Source organism: Astatotilapia calliptera, chromosome 7, assembly GCF_900246225.1.
Source record: "Astatotilapia calliptera chromosome 7, fAstCal1.2, whole genome shotgun sequence".
Lineage (NCBI taxonomy): Eukaryota > Metazoa > Chordata > Actinopteri > Cichliformes > Cichlidae > Astatotilapia > Astatotilapia calliptera.
Genome location: NC_039308.1, coordinates 21,393,690 through 21,407,405, shown reverse-complemented (window position 1 = coordinate 21,407,405; position 13,716 = coordinate 21,393,690). Strand labels below are relative to the sequence as shown.

The 13,716-nt window shown below is 42.5% G+C and overlaps 2 protein-coding genes and 1 non-coding gene across 3 annotated transcripts; 1 reads left to right on the top strand and 2 right to left on the bottom strand.

Moving 5' to 3' along the window:
* Nucleotides 1–100: 100 nt before the first annotated feature.
* LOC113027411 (uncharacterized) lies at nucleotides 101–3,993 on the bottom strand. The gene is made up of 2 exons (XM_026177020.1): nucleotides 3,842–3,993; nucleotides 101–786 (listed from the first exon to the last, which is right to left on the bottom strand). The coding sequence occupies exons 1-2, from the start codon at nucleotides 3,974–3,976 to the stop codon at nucleotides 142–144; spliced, it is 780 nt and encodes a 259-aa protein (XP_026032805.1). The 5' UTR covers nucleotides 3,977–3,993; the 3' UTR covers nucleotides 101–141.
* A 1,363-nt stretch (nucleotides 3,994–5,356) lies between these two features.
* tmem141 (transmembrane protein 141) lies at nucleotides 5,357–8,178 on the bottom strand. Its single transcript, XM_026176917.1, has 5 exons — nucleotides 8,010–8,178; nucleotides 7,788–7,854; nucleotides 6,262–6,345; nucleotides 6,027–6,137; nucleotides 5,357–5,824 (listed from the first exon to the last, which is right to left on the bottom strand). Exons 1-5 carry the CDS (start codon nucleotides 8,061–8,063, stop codon nucleotides 5,763–5,765), a joined length of 378 nt encoding a protein of 125 aa, XP_026032702.1. The 5' UTR covers nucleotides 8,064–8,178; the 3' UTR covers nucleotides 5,357–5,762.
* Nucleotides 8,179–10,610: 2,432 nt separating this feature from the next.
* On the top strand, nucleotides 10,611–10,683 carry trnak-uuu (transfer RNA lysine (anticodon UUU)). Its single transcript has one exon. It is a non-coding gene; the product is annotated as a tRNA-Lys (tRNA).
* The last annotated feature ends 3,033 nt before the right edge of the window (nucleotides 10,684–13,716 follow it).

The following is a 13,716-nucleotide window of genomic DNA, read 5'->3' as shown; positions in this document are numbered from 1 at the left end:
GCCCACAGTTCGCTGCTAGTCCGTCAGCAGCGGTAGGGGGAAGGAGGCTCTTCTGGGAGCCGGAGTCCACGAGAAAACGTCTCCCGGAGTGCGAGTCCTCTATGAAGAGCAGCCTTTCTGTATTGTCAGCGGTCACGGCTGCTACGGCGCGCTGGCGGGTCCGTTTCCCTGGGCCGTGAAAGCGCAAGGCGGCAGGCAGCGACGCGCTCTGTCACCAAAACGCTGATGGTAGAAACAGATGCTCTTTCCGCGGTGCCGGCGTGTAGCAATCCCTGCTGTCAGCAAGAGGGCGGATGCTGGTGGAGGCGTGGAAGGTGCCGCCGGCGAGTCCGTAGCCAGGGCGTGAACGTCGAAAGTGCGGCTAGCCAGGAGAATGCGATCCGCTTCTTCAGCCAGAGAGCGATAATCCTTCGCAGGCAGAAGCGGGGAGTTTGCGAGGACAGCTCTCACGGCGGCCGGTAGTTGGAGGAGGAAGAGGTGGGCGAAGAGGAAACCACCGTCATCCGGCCCAAGCAACGATAGCATGTTCTCCATGAGCTCGAGCGCGGTACCGCCACCCAAGCCTGACAGGTTGAGGAGCTTTTCAGCTCGTCCAGCGTTGGAGAGGGCATAGCGCCGAAGAAGCAGCTCTTTGAGGGCGGCGTATTTCCCTTGGGCGGGTGGGTCCCGGAGGAGCGCCATCGCGCGACGGGTGGCCAGCGGGTCGAGCGAGGCCACTACATGGTGATACTTCGTGTCGTCAGCCGAGATGCCGCGAAGGGCGAACTGAGCCTCCACGTGTACAAACTAGAGATGGCACGATACCACTTTTTTATGTCCGATACCGATACCATCCATCCATCTTCATCCGCTTTGTCCGGGGCCGGGTCGCGGGGGCAGCAGCCTAAGCAAAGAGGCCCAGACCTCCCTCTCCCCAGCCACCTCCTCCAGCTTATCCGGGGGAATACCAAGGCGTTCCCAGGCCAGCCGAGAGATATAATCTCTCCAGCGTGTCTGCCCCGGGGCCTCCTCCCGGTGGGACATGCCTGGAACACCTCACCCAGGAGGCGCCCAGGGGGCATCCTTGTCAGATGCCCGAACCACCTCAGCTGGCTCCTTTCGATGTGGAGCAGCAGCTGCTCTACTCTGAGCCCCTCCCAGATGGCCGAACTTCTCACCCTATCTCTAAGGGAGAGGCCAGCCACCCTTCGGAGGAAGCTCATTTCTGCAGCTTGTATCCACGATCTCGTTCTTTCGGTCACTACCCACAGCTCGTGGCCATAGGTGAGGGTAGGGACGTAGATCGACCGGTAAATTGAGAGCTTCGCTTTTACACTCAGCTCCCTCTTCACCACGACGGATCGGTGCAGCGTCCGCATTACTGCAGCTGCAGCCCCAATCCGTCTGTCGATCTCCGGCTCCCTTCTCCCATCACTCGCGAACAAGACCCCGAGATACTTGAACTCCTCCACTTGGGGCAGGAACTCATCCCCGACCCGGAGTGGGCACTCCACCCTTTTTCGGCTGAGAACCATGGCCTCAGATTTGGAGGTGCTGATCCTCATTCCCGCTGCTTCACACTCGGCTGCGAACCGTTCCAGTGCGAGCTGGAGGCCCTCACCCGATGAAGCCAACAGAACCACATCATCTGCAAAAATCAGAGATGAGATTCTGAGGCCACCGATACCGATATCATAAATTTTGATATCTGCCGATACCGATATGAATCCGATATAGTGTTTTTTTAATCAACAAAACTGTTTTTTTATATCTTGCTGCATTTTGTATAAGTTCATACTCAAGTTTAAATAAACAACAACACTAAAGCTATTCTGTTATACCTGTATGTAAAAAGTACAACAAAATATTTCATAGTAATAGCAATACTGATCAATCTAATAAACTTAAACCTACTCCATCCTCCCTATTCTGGTATTTTAAATAGTACTTAGCAGAAATATTAAGCAACCTAACTAATAGGGTTGCAAACTCCCAGCAAAAAAAATAGGGAACCACCACCCATCCTCCACCTCATGATGCTTAATCGACGTAATCAACTTTAATTTGATGCAGTGTGGGGGGAAAAAATGCATAGAAATCAATTATTTTTCAAGAATAATTAAATAGATTCAACATCTTTCTTCTACAGAATTGCAGACTGCACAGACTGCACAAAGCCGACTGTACTTCCTCAGGAGGCTGAGGTCTTTTAACATCTGCAGGAAGCTCCTGAGGATGTTTTACCAGTCGGTGGTTGCTGGAGTACTTTTCTATGCTGTGGTGTGCTGGGGGAGCAGCACAGCAAAGAAGGACTCATCCAGGCTGGAGAAACTGATCAGGAAGGCTGGCTCTGTGGTCGGCATGAAGCTGGACACTCTGGTGACAGTGGCAGAGAAAAGGACATTAAAGAAACTGCTGGACATTATGAACAATGCCAGGCATCCTCTGCACACGGCCATAAACAATCAGAAGAGTCTGTTCAGTGACAGGTTGCTTCTCCCCAAGACAAGAACTAACAGACTTAAAAACTCCTTTGTCCCACACGCCATCAGACTGTTTAACTCCTCTCTGGAGGGGAGAGGGAGGGGAAACAGGAAACAGGAGGACAAAGGAGGGGGGAACAACTAAGCTGTAGTGCCTCTTCACCTCACTGTACAATACCTTGTGCAATACTTTTTGTAAATAGTCAACAGTGCAATAGACTCAATACTTGAAATGTGCAATTCACTTGTATATTTATTTTTTATTCCTATTTATTCTATTTATCCCCTTTGTATATTTTATTTATATTTGTCTCTGTATTTATATATATATGTGTGTGTGTGTGTGTGTGTGTGTGTGTGTGTGTGTGTGTGTGTGTGTGTGTGTGTGTGTGTGTATGTATATATAACAATTCTGTAACTGTAACTTCGGTCGTTGCTGTGCTTTTTTTTTGGAAGTCGAATTTCCCAGAGGAACCCACCCGAGGGATTAATAAAGTTCTATCTTATCTTATCTTAGATGGTACCTTCCCAAAGGAAAAAGTACTATAGCTTACTAGGGTATATTAGACTTAATAGTTAATGTATACAGTAATGGACTTTTATTCATTTTACATCAGATTAAAATTTTGGGTGTAAGATTCAGATAATTATTTATTAAAAGCTAGACATTTTAAATGAGAATAAGAAAGAAAAGTATGTCTTTGTGCCCCCCTTTTCCCTGTTCGTGCCCTATCGCCCCCCCCCCCCCCTGGCTAAACTTTGCTAGATCCGCCCCTGCACAGTTACTAGCCGTCAGCTGCGTAGAAAAGGATCCTGGTGTAGAAAGTAATATTAAATAAATTCTAACAACAGCTTATCAAGCTTAAACGTGCTGCTGTTGTTCAGCCGCTGGTTTCGTCTTTCTGGTGCAAAGTGGGCCAAAAGCAAAGAAGAGAGACAGACTCACAACAGAAAAGCCGATCAGCTGATCATTGATCAGTTTCATGATTGAAGTAGCAGCAGGAGAGGGAGGAAGAGAGAAGAGCCAGTCGCTCCATATATCGGTTGTTAAGCTTAGCGTGGGAATGCTTTACAAACATTCAGAGATAAACTTAGACACTTGCTTTACTTCTCTCTGGAATCACTTCAGAGATGAAACGCTGGTTTGGTAGTGAGGCTACAAATACACACAGCCGCTCTATCACGTGACGCATACTGCTCCGACATGCTACGGTTATGAGCCGAGTTGCGCCGTGTTGCAAGTTTTGTGAGGTGCTTTTTTGATATTTAATGGATCGGATTACATTTTTTATTTCTCTCCGATATCCGATCCAGTAATTTAGGTCAGTATCGGACCGATACCGATACGTAATATCGGATCGGTCCATCTCTAGTACAAACCATGACGGGGGGTCATGGAGCCAAAAGTCCGGCAGTTTCAGCGCCACAGCGAACGTAGCTGCAACAGGAGGCGGAGGTCCGGCGGCCGCTGATGCATCCATAGCGGAGTCTGCGTTATCTGCGGCTCGTTGCATGCTCGAGTCAGGGGTCACCAATGTGGAGGTAAGCATCAACGACACAGAGCTCTCAGTTCTCACTCCTCCTTTATTCGTCTCCAACATCAACTGCGCATATCACGCCACAATACACAGGAACACACTTCCTATACACTGGGTGTGAGTGGAGCCCTCTACTGGTCCACCACAATATAACCATTTCAAACTATTTACAGAACAATCAGGTGTTCTGCATCAAAGAAGAAGGCACTTAAATTATTTATGCAACTCCAAAAAATTGTTTGTGTCCACTATAACACAGATGAGAACAGCACAGGGATAAACCTGCAGGTCTGACAGCAGGTGTGTCACTCAGTGTTTACACTACAATCTGCCTTTGGTGGCTTTAAGGCAGCAACTGTGATGTTCACTAGTAGAACTGACACACAAAACAAAACAACGACTACACCGCACACTAACTACACAAGACAACACACTAACTTGAGACTCCAAACACCGTAAACGTCACAAATCTCTCACGTATCAAAACTCTCTGTCTCTCTTTCGCTCACTCCTAAAACTTCCCCCTCTTCCCAAACAACCAGATACCACATGTTGCCATGTGATTTTTTGATTGGTCCACACGGTACATTTTTCCACCAATAGGGAAGGAGTGTTTTTTCTTTTTCTTTTTTCACTCACAATCAAAGCGTGTTTGCTAGCGCTCTCCTTGGAAAAGGCTGTTTTTACCGTTTCTTCCCGGAGTAAACGCCAGTTCTATTCAGAAGAGAGAGAAAAACAAACAAACATCGGCTTTACGTGGCCTATCAACACAATTTAAAACCTGGTACATAGTTTGAAGTCCGCACGTTCGACCCAAGTTGAAATGGAGACTCTGGGTCCGTCGACCCCAGAGGGTTAATCAGAAAGCCTTAAGTTGGCTAGTTATGTATCGGGCTAATGTTTAAAGCTTTCACTTGAGTAAATGAACTCATATTACTGCTAAGTAATGTTAGCCAAGTTCACAGCATATTCCATAATAGCGCTGCCATACTGCATCACACTCAGTGTATTTCAATCATTTCTCCAGCGAGTTTGACAGCTGGCAAAATAATAATCGTAATTTTAAAAAAAATAAAAATAGCGTGTGTAACGTACACGCACTGGAATATTATTTACTAGGACTCATCATGCGACCGGAGAGCGCAAACTCCGCCATTTGTTCCATCAAACACTCATTAAAACAGCAACCTACAGGTATGTTAGCGCACTCATCCCCGACTGTCCGACGGAGGGGCGGGGTCACACGTTGAAACAGACACGAGGCAGCCCAGACGGCGAAATTTTGCTTTTACATTTTGCGACTCATTTTATTTCTCTATCTGATAAGAAAACTATTCAATCAGATAGTTATGTGTGGTGAATGAAATACAGTTACACTTTCAAGCACTTTTAAGCACCACATCTGAAATTCAAGCACTTTTCAAACCTTGAGAAGACAACATTAAAATTCAAGCATTTTCAAGGTTTCAAGCACCCGTACGAACCCTGTTAATAACAACAACACCGGATTACAAGCATTACATCTAATTCCTACTAAAAACCCACAACTAATTCCTGACCTCTGAGTCAGGAAAACCCAGGGTTTGTTTTTTTTTTAATCCACACATTGATACTGTTATGAAATTTAAGAGCTCCACAACCAGAATAAATATAATACACAATCATGTGGGCCATGCAAAATGTGCAGAGCACCACTGAGCTCTTTCTCTTTACATATTTATAATCTTTATATTGTAGATAATAAAATTTGTTTGAAACTTCTTCATTCCATCACGTCACCATATTTTGTCTTCTGTGGTGCTGTTGGTTCCTCTTGTTGGGGTACTGAAAGACAGTAAAGAGAAAGGTAGAGATGAAGCATACGGTCTTCATTTGGTGAATCATAAGTGATGAAATGATACGCGCCGATAACTTTTCTGATCATAAATCTATATACCTCAATAGGTTGACTCTTCAATCTTATATCCAAGACAACAGTTAACACAACATTAAATTCACATTTCATACAGTTCTGCACTGTGCTCACCTGGAGGTGATGACCTGTCTGGGACTTTGCCTGTTTCTAGGAGCAACCAGAGGTCTGAGCATTTCTGCGTTTCCCAGCGAGTCACTGCGTAACTGCCCACTGATGATGCCACTGAGAGCACACAGGGGAGAGACAGTGGTTTCAGTGGCAGCACTGATGTAAGATCTACATTTGAGAGCTAAATACATTTCTTTATGTATTTTTAATAGCACAATCCAAATATTTTACTCCTCACCTATTGAAATGAGCAGGTTCCACTGAAGGGGATAAGGAAGCTTCCTCTGTAGGGCCTTCTGAATAGCAAAAAAACCTGCAACACCTGCACCAACAACACAACTCACTGTCACACATCTAAAACCAGGGAGAAACATTTACACTTGTAACTGTGCAGATTTTCTTATTGCTGCTGGTTGGTTTTTTTGTTTTGTTTTTTTCAATTAAACTAATTTCTAGGTTAAACCTAAAATGACAGATGACCTGACAGCTGAGTGGGTAGGACACAGACGGGTAAATGCCATCAGCAGTGGGCACTGGATTTGATTCCCAGCTGACTGGACATTCACTGTCATTCCCACACTTTCTTTCACTTTCTTGTCTCTTGTTCGCTCTGAATAAAACTGAAAATGCCAAACAGTCAAGCTTTTGTTTGGAGGGTGGTAGGTGTACAAGTTTCCCTTGGACAAAAAAGGCATAAATCCTCTCACTGCACACTTTATTAGTACAAGGCCTTCAAAAATGGCTTATTTCTTTGTCCTATGTCCTTGTGTTTGAAACCAGTTCAAGATGACCTGACCTTTGTGACAGCCATTAGAAGATGGTTACACTGTGGTCACAGAGGAACGGACATGGTCAGTTACTGAAGCAGTGAGTTACTCTAGACTTCCTATCAACTCAAAGCAGGCTGGCCATTCTCCTCCAACCTCTGACATCAACAAGGTATTTTCAACCAGAAAAGTGCTGATCACGGGATATTTTGTCTTTTTCACACTATCCTCTATCAATCATAGAGATGGTTGTTACAATTTTTTTTACTAGGACAGCAGCTTCACCTTTCTTCCCCACACTGATGCTCAGTTTGAACTCCAGCAGGTCGTCCTGACCATGTCTACATGCCTAAATGCACTGAGTTGCTGCCATGTGATTGGCTGATTAGATATTTGCATTAAGAAACAGTTAAATCAATGTACATTACAAAGTGATCGGTGAGTATATTGTCAGAGCTATGTTTGGGTATCCTTCAGTACATTTCTGTTATCATTTCTTCATTAAATCATTTACAGTATGAACTGCTGGCATAAAAACAAAAACAGTCCAGGATGCTAAAAAGCAACATCAAAAACATAAATAGATATAATAACAACAATAGTTATTTTAACTTTAATAATACAATCATTTTCTCCCTGTGCTGAGATCAGTGTGATCATTGTGGGTGATACAGCTCCCTCTTGTGGTACATTCTGTCTGCAAATCCTGACATCTGTATTGTTTGCCTACATTCACTTTGACCTTACTTCAGTGTCTTGATTTTCATTAAAAATGTCAACACAATGCAGAAAAAAAATTATAACAACTGAGGTTCAGAATTACACATAAAAACAGCAGCACTGACTGGGTCAAAGTTAGAGCAACACAGCCAACAAGAATTTGGATGAAAGCATGAAAACATTAAGAATGTACAAATAGGAGAAAGTCAAAGATTGTAACATGGACTGAAATATTTCTTATTTTAAGTGTGTGACTTTTAATAAATAAAAGTATTACCCAGCACAAAGGTCCCAGACCCCTTCATGAAAGCATGAGACTGACAGGCGGCGTAGCTCTCCAAACCCTGAGAGACAACAAATAAAAACAGCTCTCACCTGTGTTACACATTTCTGTTGTATCAATGTGAGCAGCTGCTGGTTTATTCCAAGTGTGCAGAGGGACAGTGTCCTCCAGAGTGCACAGGTAATAAAAACGCATAAAAACAAACACAAAACCCACCGGATGTTTGGCCACCAACGCGTCGTCCACTTTGGTGAGCCCCAGATTAACCATGTTGAAGCTGGAGGTAACTTTTTTTTATATATAAGAAATAACCACTTTAACTCATTCCCTAACTTCTTAGTCCACAGCTTGCTGTAGATGTACTATTATGAAAGTTCCGTGTTTGAGAACAACAAACACCGAAGAAGGAAAAATAGAGCAGTCTGTCCAAAACTGTGGCGTCATCTAATGGAGGGAGAGTGGTACTGCACCCTTGCTAACTCAAGGTAGCATTTTAGAGGTTGCAAGAAAGAAAAACACAAGAAAATACATACATGAATGAAATATATACTAACTCACTAACGCAAATATCTAATCAGCCAACCACATGGTGGGAATTGTCAGGAAAGGTAGTTTAACAGATTTTGATTGTGGTGTGGTTGTTGGTGCCAGACTGGCTGGTCTCAGGATTTCATAAACTGTTCATCTACTGGGTTTGTCCCACACAGCCATCTCTGGGGAAAGAGGAAATATGTATTGGTTCTGTGTGAGAAAATGCCTGGCTGAGGAAAAACAGCCACTCTTTGAGCTGCTGATAAGAAGGCAATGGTAACTTAAATAACCACTTGTTAAAACCAACGTATGCAGAAGAACATCTCTGAATACATAACATACCGAACCTAGAAGCAGACTGCCACTCCTGTCAACTAAGAACAGGAAACTGAGGCTACAAATCATGCAAGCTCCCAGAAGATTAAAACATTTTTTAAAAAAATCCTGGTGTTGTGAAGTTCAACAGTAAGAAAAAATATATATATAATATGAGAGACAACAAACACTCATTCTGAAAGGAGTACTTATATATTAGAGAGGGTCCATTTAAGATTTTCCCCCAGACTGAAGAAATTTAAGTGCTGTACTTACACATGATGGGGAGATTTATCTTCTGCAGTGGTAAAGGTCCACAATTTAGAGCAACAGACAATACCAGCATTAAGTCGTGCAGTAGACAAGGAACACACACACACAAAGCAAAAAATGTATTCTTATGGAAATACACTTTCCTCATTTCCATAAGAATAAGGTTTTCTCCTCTTTGTTGTGCGCATGTGCAGAACCTGACCTCTGGGTGTTTCGGATGTTATCTCGACGTTTAAAAAAGATGGTTTAGCCAGTGCTACCCAAACTTCTTTGCCTAGCAGACACATAACAAAGGGCACCTAAACCACCACATGTGGCGCTTTCAGCACAAATGCAGACTTGAACTATCAAACTTTTCATTCAGGATTGTATTTATCTCCTTTGTTGGGTACCACTGGGCTTCACTGTTGAACTACTTCACCAAAATGGTCTCTAATCTATACTCAGAAATAAAAATTCTTCTTGTTAGCACTACAAAAATGTCAGATAGATCAAATCTCAATAATCTGCAAGTGCCCAGACTCTCTGCTGATGTCTGTGACCGGTCTGTTGAACTCTGACACCACAGTGGCCTAAAAGATTTAAAGACCTGAGAGCAGTTTCTGTCCTAGAAGAGAAAGAACAGGCAGATGGAAAGAATCCAACTGCTGAGACCCAAGAAACAACACCAAGGGTAGAGTTACAGGGAGGCCACAGCAGAGCATCCGAACATCTGTTGCTTGTTACAGAGGAGAGAAAACAAAGGGCAAAGGACTGCTGGAGATACATGAAGCATAGACTGTAAGAAAACATTAGCTCTCAAGGTGGTGACTGTGATGATGCATATAATGTTTCATTTATTATTCATCATACTTTCACAATAAGAGCATAAATATTGAGATTAAAAGTGAGCTAATAGGCTTAATAGGTTCAGTCAGTGCCAAAGCAACGTGATGGAAGACAGCAGCTCCATTAAAGAGCGACTTCCCCTTTAATCTTCTCAGCTTCTCTATTTTCATTCATATAACTAATAAAGAAATTTTTCACAATAAAATGTAAAATGTAACTGAAAATAAATACTGATCTGATTACTTATTTTCTTCCTTTCCCTTTGATTTATCCAGTGGCTCTATTTAAGACCCGGGTCTGTTGCCTTGAAACAGAGTGATAAAATAGTAATAGCTCTGCCTCAGACAGTTGGGGTAAAATAATACAGCTGGTATGTTTTTGGTCAAATTTTGGGTTTGATACTCTTAAGTGTATTTATTTTTACTTAAAGTGGACTAGCTTTGCTGATTCACAGTTCAAAATAATCTCTTTCCTTCCATTTAAAGCAACTTGCTCCTGATTGGCTGCCCCTCTCAGGCAGCACTAATGACGTCAGTCATTATTGCAAACTAGCTACATTTTATATGCATCTTTTAAGACATCATATGCATGACAGAACATAAGCTGGTTTTTGTATCTTTAGTATTAATTTTAGTGGGTTATTTACAAGACATGCATATTTGTGAAGAGTTTGGTCTAAATTAAAACAATAATAATAATAATAATAATAATAATAATAATAATAATAATAATAATAATAATAATGAAAAGAATATTTTACCCCAGGAGGTCTTTTGGACTGAATGGAAACATATACAGCGGACATGAAAAAAAATAGCTAAATACACTATATCCTGGTAAAGTCTACATTTTAGCTGAACACACGTCAGAGCCCGGATAGCTCAGTCGGTAGAGCATCAGACTTTTAATCTGAGGGTCCAGGGTTCAAGTCCCTGTTCGGGCGAGAAATTTTGACGCGGAAGAGAATGGAGCTGAGAAAACAAGTGCTGGAAGTTGAGGTAAAGATGGAGAAAGAAGTAGTAGCGAGCGGACTCTCCCGTACCTGATTTTGGTTTGTCCAAGTAACTGCAGGTTAGCCCTGACTCTACTTCTGTACTTTTTATTTTATTTTATAAATGTCGTGTAATGTTTCTTTGTCGCGGGAATGTTCGTAATGAAAAAATATTATAAATGTTGTTCTGCTTCATTCTAACCGGCTGATTGGTTTGTTTTACACTCCTGGAAACACACAAAGGAAACCCGTTCAACCAATCACATTCATCGCACTTTGATCTGCGACAAACTGCAGCGATGTCCACAGCACGCTTTAATGTTTAAATGGATCCAGTTTAAAGTATCAGAGATCTAATGTGCTGCTGTCACCTTATAAATAATCAACAGCACTGGGAGCTCACTCAGTGACAAAATCATAAACTGTATTTAAGCTGATGAATTTGCATTTACAGCAGTGTTGGATTTTGCTGGTATATTTTTATGCTCTTTAGAGATTTTTTTATTACCCTTTGATGACATGTCTGGAGTAGGTGGCACTCACAGTGATGGTTTTCCGCGGAAGAAAAGTCATATGATCCGTGGACCTCCCTCCTCCCTTTCTGATTTGTCAAATGCTGCCAATGCCACCCTATTTGTGTGACTATTCATCTCAATCGTAAGTGAATTCAGAAAAGGGAAAGATGTCCCGGGTATGCTGAGTGAGGAAAGTTAGAGAATCGTAAAGTGCAGAGGAAGTGAGGGCAGCTATGAAGAGTGGAGAGAGAGCAGTTGCCTTTAAGACCAGATTATTTAACACCATGCTTGAAGAAATGAAGTGTTGATGGTCAAGAAGCAGGCTGATGTGCAGCGCTGTAATATCTAAAAGAGTTGTGAAAGAGTTGTTATGCTCAGTCATGAAGAGAAGTGATGAGCAGCAGTATGGCTGGTGCCAAGAGAGGAACTGTGGTACTGTATGAGGAAGTCTGGAGTGAGGGTGGTGAGACTGCGGTGAGGAGTGCAGTAGGATTGACACAGGTTTAAGATGGGGAGGTGGATTACATCACGTATTGACTTTGAGTTCATTTTCGTTTGCGATGGTGATGGACAGGTTGACAGATGAGGTCAGGCAGGAGTTTCTGTGGACTATGATGCTCACACCTGCAATGATGTATGGTTTTGAGGCAGCAGAAAGACAGCACATTTGTAAGTATAACTCGGGTGCGAACTGGTGACTGTAGATATTTTTGATCGGAGCATGACAAAGTTACACAGATGAATCCCCTCCACTCAATTAATGAATTATTCTAGTACTTGGAGGCATTTCTTTGTGATACCAAGAGTTCAGATAATCAAGACACTTTAGGAATCAACTGCTCCGTTCAGGAGTCACCACAGCGGATCATCTGCCTCCATCACCACTGTGATCTTCTTTCCCCCCCGCCTTAAAACACTATCCCTCCTCTGCACCAAAACCATGTCCAAACCCACTCGAGCTGAGCTGTCCATCTAATGTACTCATTTGTAATCCTAACTCCCAGAGAAAGACTGAGCATCTGCACCGCAGCCTCCTGTTTGTTATCACAGCAGGTCTCATTATGCTCCTCTAAACCTCTTTCACAAATAACCCTCTGACACTCATCTCCAACCACTCCACCCTGCCTGCACTCCCTTCTTGCGCCCTGTCCATTGCGTTGGATGTCAACCCCAGGTATTTAAACCTGTCCACCTTCCCTCTCATTCACCTTGTCTCGCTTTTATCACCGATCTCTGCAGTGCATACCTCTACCTGCTCCCTGCTCTCACTGTATGTGGCCCCTGTATGCACATCAAACCAAACTCCACCAAATGAGGTTCATTTTTATTTATTATCATTTAACATTGGAAAAGCAACTGTCGGTTATCCCAGTTGTACTTCCATTCACATATTGTAGCTCTTTATTTCTAGGTGATTAATGCGTATATTTTTACCCAAAAAAAAAAAATAATAAAAATTTATTTTAGACACAATCTGTACACGCTGTCCAAATCCACACCACACCCCTCACCTCATCTACGACAGGTATGCCAACACGAGAGCCAAATTTTAGTGCAGTGTTCAAAAACTTTTACATTCACACACGCGCACACACAAGGAAAGCAAATAAATCACATATACACATGCTTATTAAGTGTTGGGAATTCTCACCTAAGAAACAAGAGGACACATTAAGCAGGTGTGCATTGTAGGTAACACAAGGAAGGCAGGTGATTTGTGGATAAAGTCGACAAGGACCACCATGTCTATAAATAAAAAAAAAAAAAAAAAAAAAAAAAAAAAAAAAAAAAAAAAGCTCCAGAGCAGGAAATGGTTCAGTTCATCAAACCACTTTCCAAAATAAAAGTCACAAAAAGAGGGCCGTGGGAGGGATTCAAGTTTTACACTCCAAGACACCTCTCACGTGGAAGATTGTTTTTTTGTCACATGACTGTGTGCAGTGTTCTCATGGGATTTACAAAAAAAAAAAAAAAAACACTGGGAAGGCAACAGCCAGAACTCAATCATTCAATCATCCATCTAGAATCAGGAAAGTAAAATAAATCAAGTAACAGCGATGAAATGTTTCAGCCCATCTAACCTCATCACCTCACAGATATACAACAACAAAAAAAAAAAAAAGGTCCCACAATGAGCACTTTTTATAACGATGACTTATGCCTTCAAATATCACCAGGACAAAAGAAAGGTTCACAATCAATTTTTTAAAATAAATATAGCTCCATAGATAAGATTTTCTTCAAAAAAAAAAAAAAAAAAAAAAAACCCTTACAAAACACACATGCGAGAAACTGAGCACTAGCTCCTCCTCGCCAATCAATGCACACATTCAGCGTAACCCTGGAGATGTAAAAATACAGTTTGAAAAGGCAGGTGTCTGTTCGGAAGAAACAACCCCCTCCCCCCCAAAAAAACCCAGCAAACTGAGCCCAAGAGGGATTTATACCAGCTGACAGGAGTGGTAAGCTA

What these genes read in the sequence shown, in the direction of transcription:
- LOC113027411 (XM_026177020.1), bottom strand. Translation starts at nt 3,976, where the DNA reads ATGCAACGAGCCGCAGATAACGCAGACTCCGCTATGGATGCATCAGCG. An exon ending in TCCATGACCCCCCGTCATGG is followed by an intron (nt 787 to 3,841) that starts TTTGTACTAGAG and finishes TGCCATCTCTAG; the next exon opens with TTTGTACACGTGGAGGCTCA.
- tmem141 (XM_026176917.1), bottom strand. Translation starts at nt 8,063, where the DNA reads ATGGTTAATCTGGGGCTCACCAAAGTGGACGACGCGTTGGTGGCCAAA. An exon ending in CGTTGGTGGCCAAACATCCG is followed by an intron (nt 7,855 to 8,009) that starts GTGGGTTTTGTG and finishes GTTGTCTCTCAG; the next exon opens with GGTTTGGAGAGCTACGCCGC. An exon ending in AGACAGGTCATCACCTCCAG is followed by an intron (nt 5,825 to 6,026) that starts GTGAGCACAGTG and finishes ACTGTCTTTCAG; the next exon opens with TACCCCAACAAGAGGAACCA.